Source organism: Plecotus auritus (assembly GCF_963455305.1).
Source record: "Plecotus auritus genome assembly, chromosome: 8".
Classification (NCBI taxonomy): domain Eukaryota; kingdom Metazoa; phylum Chordata; class Mammalia; order Chiroptera; family Vespertilionidae; genus Plecotus; species Plecotus auritus.
The window spans coordinates 155296201-155304635 of record NC_137782.1 but is presented as its reverse complement, the minus strand read 5'-3'; the positions used below and the strand labels follow the sequence as shown (position 1 = coordinate 155304635).

The 8435-nt window shown below is 38.6% G+C and overlaps 1 protein-coding gene across 5 annotated transcripts in view; it reads right to left on the bottom strand.

Moving 5' to 3' along the window:
• Window positions 1-396: 396 nt before the first annotated feature.
• Window positions 397-8435, bottom strand: part of MAP4K3 (mitogen-activated protein kinase kinase kinase kinase 3) — a 133115-nt gene continuing 125076 nt past the window's right edge. For all 5 annotated transcript variants that reach the window (XM_080683351.1, XM_080683352.1, XM_080683353.1 and 2 more), the window contains 5 exons: window positions 8340-8408; window positions 8166-8258; window positions 7074-7144; window positions 3309-3364; window positions 397-2705 (listed from right to left, as the gene is read on the bottom strand). In XM_080683351.1, coding sequence (XP_080539477.1) covers window positions 2618-2705; window positions 3309-3364; window positions 7074-7144; window positions 8166-8258; window positions 8340-8408 — 377 coding nt within the window. In that variant the 3' untranslated portion in view covers window positions 397-2617. The remainder of the gene's footprint in view (window positions 2706-3308; window positions 3365-7073; window positions 7145-8165; window positions 8259-8339; window positions 8409-8435) is intronic.

Genomic DNA, 8435 nt, shown 5'->3' with positions numbered 1-8435 from the left:
TTCCTTTCCCTAACCCAGGAGTCAGCAAACTTTCCATAAAGGGTCAGGTGGTAAGTATTTTAGGTTCTGTGGCTTATACAGGTTTTTTTTTTTTTTTTTTTTTTTTTTTTGCAACACTACTCAACTGTGGTGCCAAAGCAGCCATAGACAACGGTAAATGAGTATCTAATATCTAGTGTGTTCTAATAAAGCTTCATTTACAAAGTCAGATGGTGAGTGTGAATGGGCTGAGGTATGTTGTCTGACAAACCTGCTTTAACCAAAAGACTATGATTGTTTAATTAATTTTCCCAATCAGGAAACTGGAGATTCTACAAAATACTCCCTTTTCTCAAATGTGGGAATATTACTCCCTTATGAAATTGAGATGACAGATTAGAAAAAGAAGAGATGATCTGAGGTACCAGAATGAATCCTTAAGGATTTAATGCAGAATATAATTTAAAGACATTTTTTCTCAATATATTTTAGTCTTACTATATGTAGATGAAGCCAGATAACAAGCTACTATACAACAGCATGTTAAAAAAACATGTTTATTTTACACTATGTACAATCAGGACATATTTAAAAGCATTGTCAATTAAAATAAATGAAGACCATAAATCACAATTTAGTTTCTTCTTAGTGTATATACTCACATCCTATATAATAAAAGGCTAATATGCAAATAGACCGAACAGTGGAACAACCGAACAACCGGTCGCTATGACGTGTGCTGACCACCAGGGTGCGAGTGCAGAACATGGCGGGCGCTGGCAGCAGGAGGCAGAGCATGGAACATGGCGGGCATCAGCCACGGCGGGATGGTGGAGCAGGTGAGCGGGGGCGCCAGACCAAGGTGGGGTGCCAGTCACTGTCATCAGGGCGAGCCTCTGGTGGTTACTGAAAATTCTATGCTCTCGCGTGCCGTAGTCCTGCCCGGAGTTTGCACCTGCTGCCGGCACCGGCCCCACTCACACCTGCTGCTGGTGCTGGAGCTGCCACTCGCACCCACTGCCAGTGCCGGCCCCGCTCGCACCTGCAGCCAGCACTGGAGCCACCGCTCGGACCTGCTGCCGGTGCCCAGCACCAGTTCCGATCACTCGGCGCCATCAGCGGGTGCGAGTGATGGCTGCTGGCCCTGATTGCTCCTGAGGCTTCTCCATCTCTCCCTGCTCCCGAGAGGCAATTGGGGCAGCAGCCACCGCTCGCACCTGGTGACGGCGCCAGCCCCAATTGCTCCGCGCCATCAGTGCGTGGGAGCGGCGGCGGCGGAAGTGGGGCTGCCGGCAGATGGGGGACCTGGGGCCACGGCAGCAGGGGCCAGGCCGGGGTGCAGAGGATGAGCAGAGACCCGTCCCTGTGCCCAATGCAGCCATGCGACCCACAGTTCCTTTCAAGGTGCACAAATTCGCGTACTGGGCCCCTAGTTCAACTATCAAGACCATATACCAAAAAAGAGCCAAGGCTGCATTTTGCTAAAACTTGGTATATACATATTCCATTGGAAAAAAGCAATAAAAAATGACTTGAACCAAAACTAAGTTCCTGTGATGTGTAGTAACCATTATACTGTTTATATGAGGTAGTAACTAAATTATTTTGGCCATGTGTTAAACTCTAACTCAAAAGAAATAGGAAAATGATCATAAAATAAGGCCAACAAAAGTAAAAATTCCACTAGAAATTTGAACCACTTCACTCTATGGAATGTTACAGTTCTTCAATGTGATTATATGAAATGTTTAGTGTGGACTCTTTAATAATGCTAATTTATTCTTTGTGCATACTGTAATTCAGACAACTGCAGTGTTATATCATGGTACCGCTATTCTGTGACTCAAAATTTTTCCAAAGGTATTGTTTTTAAGCACAGACAAGCAATCTTACAGATTCTGCTTAAATATAAAAAGACCAGTTACTACAACAGGTGGTTAATTGGTTTGTTTCACATAGAAAACAATCCAAATACATTTAAAAAAGATGTTGTGGAGCCAAATGCATATTGACAATGTCACAGCTTACTTTTGTGACTTACTACATCACATATCAATACTTTGTGCAAATATAAACACCAGTGTACTTGCATTAAAATTAAAAAACAAGATTATAAAATGATTACAGCCTCCATTATAACTTTAAAAGTTACAAGATTTATATTCATATTACTAAATTACATATAATAAAAATACAATAGTGTTAAATGTACTGTTTCATTGCCAGCATCCCATTTTGTAATATAGTCACACCAAGAGTATACTAAAGAATTCTTAAAATATTAACCCCAATTGCATTTTCATCAACATTTACATTTGTACAGATAAGACACTTGTACATCTCATAAAAGTACATTATCTACATAAATTCTTAGTGTATGTCTTTAGCAATATGAAGTTTTACAGAAAAATACTGCCTATATGTACAAAGATTACATAACAATGAATTAAGCACTTGTGTGGTTCAATATGCTAAATATTTCCATACCACTTAAAACAAAGCTTTCCCCATCTCGGCTCACGCCACAATAAATTACAAGTAAGCGAGCAGGTTACTGCAGCCTCTGTACGGCGTCCAGTATCCATTAGTGTTGCAGCGGCAGTGTTCTTTCTTCAGAGTAACTGTCAAAGCACATTTCTCAGTAACTGTTTTCATGTCCCGCCAGGATGTATAAATTGCTATTCGCTGTGGGGTTATCAGTTGGCCTACTTTCCAAAACCACGACCCTAAAAGTAATAAACAAAAACAGATAAGAAGTTATTCTTGAAACTAATGCTAACAGAAAAATTTTCCATTGTTTCTTCATTGTATGCCTCTATAAATGCTGCTTATTTGATTTTTTTGGACAGAAATCACTATGATTAAAGAGCCAGTTTAGCTCTGGGAAGTAATGTTGCTATGCACCATCTCCCATCTCTATTAGGAATAATGTGGGGAAACTTAATTTATTAAAATTTCTAAAAACAATTTATAGTTCAAAAGTCAGAAAATAAGTCAGAATAAAACCCCAAATCCTATTTAGCACTAACATAAAATTTCTGCTTGTTAGCATACCGTATTTCCTCTTTCTTATGCTATAAATTATAGTTTAGATAGTATATTTAAAACAAAACTATTACTGACAGATCTATATATTCCTATTTCTTGGAAGATCAGGCACATTCTCAAAGGCTTTAAAACTGTGACTTGTGAATTCTAATTGTGTGAAAATATAATGTTGAGTATATTACTGTAGAAATTTCAATTCTCTGAAAAAAGAAACCAGTTTCATGCTGGATTTATAAAACACTATGTTTAGTTCTATGTATATAGTACAACCCCTTTCATACCTGTCAGATCCAAGCAGTCTGAAAATTCTTGTGCTATCTGAAATTTCTTGTGTTACCTGTTCAATTAAAATATAAATTTAATTTCTGAAATTAAAGACATAAAGACATAAAATTTTATACGGGCATTTAACTTATTGCACTCTGGAAAAGAAACGTTCCTGTGACGGAAGCAGATCCCTGCATGACTGTGAATTTGTTAAGTCGACATATTGGTGCATCAATTTGTCAGTTTAGGACAGTGGTCGGCAAACTGCGGCTCGCGAGCCACGTGCTGCTCTTTGGCCCCTTGAGTGTGGCTCTTCCACAAAATACCACAGCCTGGGCGAGTCTATTTTGAAGAAGTGGCGTTAGAAGAAGTTTAAAAAATTTGTCTCTCAAAAGAAATTTTGGTTCTTATAAGTGTATTTCTAGTATCACATGATCTCACTCTTCTAGGGGAAATAATGAACAACATAAACTGATGAACAAAAACAGACCCGGAGACAGGGAAGCATCGATCAGACTGTCAAACCTCAGAGGGAAGGTAGGGGAGGGTGGGGGTAAGGGGGAGAGATCAACCAAAGGACTTGTATGCATGCATATAAGCCTAACCAGTGGTTACAGACAACAGGGGGGTGGGGGCATGCGTAGGGAGGGGTTGGGATGGGAATGGGGGGATGAGGACAAATATGTGATACCTTAATCGATAAGGAAATTAAAAAAAAGAAATTTCAATCGTTGTACTGTTGGTATTTGGCTCTGTTGACTAATGAGTTTGCCGACCACTGGTCTAGGTCAGTGGTCGGCAAACTCAGTCAACAGAGCGGCAAACCGCAGCTCGCAAGCCGCAGTTTGCCGACCACTGGTTTAGGAAAAATTGTGGCTAATTTTGAATCATAAAATATGAGCGTAGGAAAACCATTTACTGGTTAAATTAAGGAACTCAAGGGGAAATTTTAAAAGCGAAGCACCTAGTCTGTTGTATTTATCAGAAGCCTTTTGTCAGTTGTGTTGAAGCGAGGCTACTGCAGCAGTAAGCCACTGGATCTGGTCCTTCCACTTGAAAGGCTGCAGTGCGGTCCGAAGGGACAAACTTATGATTTGAGTGTGAATCCAAGTCCTCCCACTTCCTAGCTGTGACACTGCACAAGGTAAGTAATTTGCTGGAAACAGCTTTGCCTTCTGCAAAATGGGATAGAAAATATCTACATAATAGTAGTGTTTTGCGGTGTTTTTATAAGTATTAGTGGGTATAATGTCTAGCTAAGGAGTGCTCAATAGATAACCCTCTTTCCCGTTGCTTTTCCAGTCTCCTGAAATGATATTTTCCCATATTCTCCAAGAAGTTCTACCAGTTGGGGAGTTAAGAATAAATCGGTAAGAGAAAAAACTCCCCCACTATTTACTGTTTACTGACTGCAAAACATTTCAAATTATAATGTCAGTAACTTCTCTCCAAAATTTGGTAGGCTGAGAAACAATTTGATTTTGAAACGAAATTTATTTCATCAGCAGTGCTACAATTAGTTATTGTGGAAGCACCAGGTATTACTTTGTTTGTATCCAGCATACTTGAAGGATACAGGATATAACATGCTCACTCAGTAGAAGTGGTGCATCATGCCTGATCTTCAAGGTATTTTGGGGTTTGCCTACTAGGGACTGTGTTCAGTAAGGGATGCTTGTGTAATTTGAAAAAGCCTGTCAAGTGATTTTTTGGAACCTACTCTTCTTTCTTTTTTTAAAACAACCCTCTTGTATCTTGCCTATAATGCCTTTCTTTCACTGCCTACTGTTCATTAGCTGCTGACAGTTCTTACCTCTCTGTTCTGTTCCCTCAGGTCAGTGGTCGGCAAACTCATTAGTCAGCAGAGCCAAATATCAATAGTACAACGATTGAAATTTCTTTAGAGAGCCAAATTTTTTAAACTTAAACTTCTTCTAACGCCACTTCTTCAAAACAGACACCCAGGCCGTGGTATTTTGTGGAAGAGCCACACTCAAGGGGCCAAAGAGCCGCATGTGGCTCGTGAACCGCAGTTTGCGACCACGGCCTCAGGTGATTTTTAAGCATCTTCCAGAGAAGTGGCCCTCTTGTGGGAATTGCTACTAGATACACATTAACAGCAACCTTTCTTGAATATTTACCATAGGCCGGGCCTTATGTCAAGCACATTACATGCTTCCTTTCATTTAATCTTTTTTAATTAAAATTTTTTCAATTACCCTTGGCATTCAGTTTTATTTTAGTTTCAGGTGTATAACTTTCATTTAATCTTAACAAACCTATGAAGTAAGTACTATTTTGTTATCCTCAATTCACAAATGAAAAAAATATATAAGTGATAGACCAAGGTCACAGTTACTAAAGCGCAGAGCTTAGACTTGAACTCAGGTGTTGTGACTCTGACCCAAGCCCACCATCACCGGGCTAGACTGTTTACTTTGTTCGAAGACATGCTTTGAGCTGAATGACAATTTAGGACATAAATGGACTCTTTTCTTGCTTGAGGCACCTAAGGTTCTCCTTTCCCTCTAATGTTCCAAGTAAGAGCTATCCTACTGAGACTGGCTTGGGGTACTGGAAGAATTTCTGATGATTTTACTTGCCTAGAATATTCCAGGCAAGTAACACATCTTGTTCATGTTTATAACCCCAGCATTCTCTGGTGTAAATGTTGAACTGAATTGAATATGTCACATGACTTGGAGTTCAATTAGTCCTGTAGTTAAATTAAGGCAGGAAGGACTCAGACTATACAGCTAAAGGTTAATAAAAGAAAAGGAGCAAAGAATCCTATAAATGTCAAGTGAATAAGGGTAACAGAAATAGGAGGCAAGGTGGCTTCAAGGGAAATGGAGACCCTTTGCTGTTATAGACTGCACTGGTCATTTCTGAAAACAAAGTAGAAAGTGGCTCATGACAGAGTGCATCAGCACTCTTGTCTGTGGTGAGCCCGCACGGCCATGGCATACTCAGCCCCAGGGCGCCTTATGTGCCATGCCAGCTTAGCCAGGTTCAGTGACCCTGAGAGGGGGCGGCTGAAAGGCTTAGAAAAGACAGACAAGAGAATGAAAGTCGGGTCTCGGTGGGACGCTGCTTCCTGAGAGACAGCGCCATGGACCACAAGCCGTGTCTTTATTTTATAGCCAGATGCCACGAGGCAAAATAAGGGCGTGGTCAAGATGTTTACAACATTCTCCTGGGTTTCAATCCTACTCAATTACATGCACCTGATCAAGCTTTGTTTACCTGCAGCCTATATCACTTAGGCACGTGGGGCCATTGTTCAGACCATAGGTTCAAGCTTACAACTACAGCTGTTGGCTATAATTGTGCTGGGAGGGCTCTGCCCTCCAAGCTTGGGGCTTGCACGTGGCCACGAGAGGACTATGCCCTCTCGTCAGTCCAAGGCTTGGACCTATCCAAACACTGTAGCCGCGCCCCACACTTGTCCCAGGTGATGGTCTGGGAAAGGAGAGAAAATCACAGTTGGCTCACTTTTAGCAGTATTAGGAAGTTCTTGTTCTGAATATAAGGGTGATTATCTGGAAGCACATGAAATAGGCACTAAAATTGTTGTAGTAAATGGGGAAAGAGAGGTGGCTGTAAAGTATGTGCTATTACTTTTATCACTAGACTGAATACAGTAAATATTAATAAAGTTAGCAAATCAAGTATTCCCTGTACCAGAGACATTTTCTAAAGTGAAATAAAACTCTTTGATGTAGAATTTGATAATGTCTCATGATTATTTAATGGATGCAATTTTTAAGATGACTTACCTCATTAGATCTAAAACTTCTACCTTGCATTCCATGTTTCCAGAAAGCTAGCACACTGTCTTGTAGGCAAACTAGCAGGCAAGAACAGCTCAGTTACTGTTAATAGTACAAAGTTCAACTGAGAAGCATCATTTCATCCCTCTCTGTCTTGCATAGCAATATTTCAATTAATAACTAATGTCAATCACTCCATATTTATATGGCATCTTTACCTTTGAAATAAAAAATACTATATAGAATTTAGTCATCTTTTTGACAAGAAAAAAGAAAATTTACCAAAAATACTTGTTAAAGAAATTTCTTGATTAAAAAAAAAAGTTTCTTTTTTTTTTTTTTTACCCTGGCTATGTTTTTAAATATGGATTACATTTTAACATTTTGAGCAGATGTCCCTTAAAACTGACTTCTTATCATCAGCATTTGCTTTTGGGAGAGAGAGATATTCTAGTTGGAGGAAAGAGTAAAAATAGAACCAGGAAGAAGACAAATGAAGTTATCTATCCTTGGCCCTAACTTCTACCAACAGACATACATGCAAATGTCTTTATCTTAATGCTAAAGGACACCAGAGAAATGGTGTATAGTTAAACACTGAATTACCCTTCATTCATTTTCCCTAGCACTATCTCATTTCACCTTGTTTTTCCTGAATGTTTTTCCTGAATTTTAGAATACTAATTATGTAAGAAATTCCTTCTCGGAAAAAATTCTTGTCATACAAAATGTAGGAAGGAAATTCTATATACTACTCAAAACTTTCTGATCGGCAGATATAAGCAAAAAATACAATAGAGTATATTAACTAAAATTTGAAGTACTTATAGGAAAATTAGAATAGAAATTCTTAACTTTATGAAAAATAATTATTTCTCTTGAAAGTACAAAATCTATAAAGATATTCTTATTTGGGTTGTATCATAGTTATTAAGCTATTTTAGAGAATGTATGAAAGTGAAGACTGATATTGACTATCATATCCTATATTTTAAAAAATGAGTCCTTAGTAATATATTTTTATAATTTTGGGTAATTAGCAAATAGATTATTTTAAGCGACTAATAATGCAATTAAAAATACAAAACTGTGACTTGCCTATTGATTCAATCTGGAAATCAAAGGTGAGTTCTGATGATAATTTTCTGCTAGATTTTAATCTTCCTTGGAGATTTACTATTTTTATGCAACCTAGAGAGAGAGAAAAAGTCACTTAGAAACTACGGTAAGAGAAATGTTATTAAAATAAGATGTACATAAATAAAAACTTACAGTCCAAGCACACAAGAATGGTATCTCTCTCCAGTTGGGTTACATGAGTAACACTTGTCTGTGGAGTATCTGTAAACAAACAAACTCAATCAACTT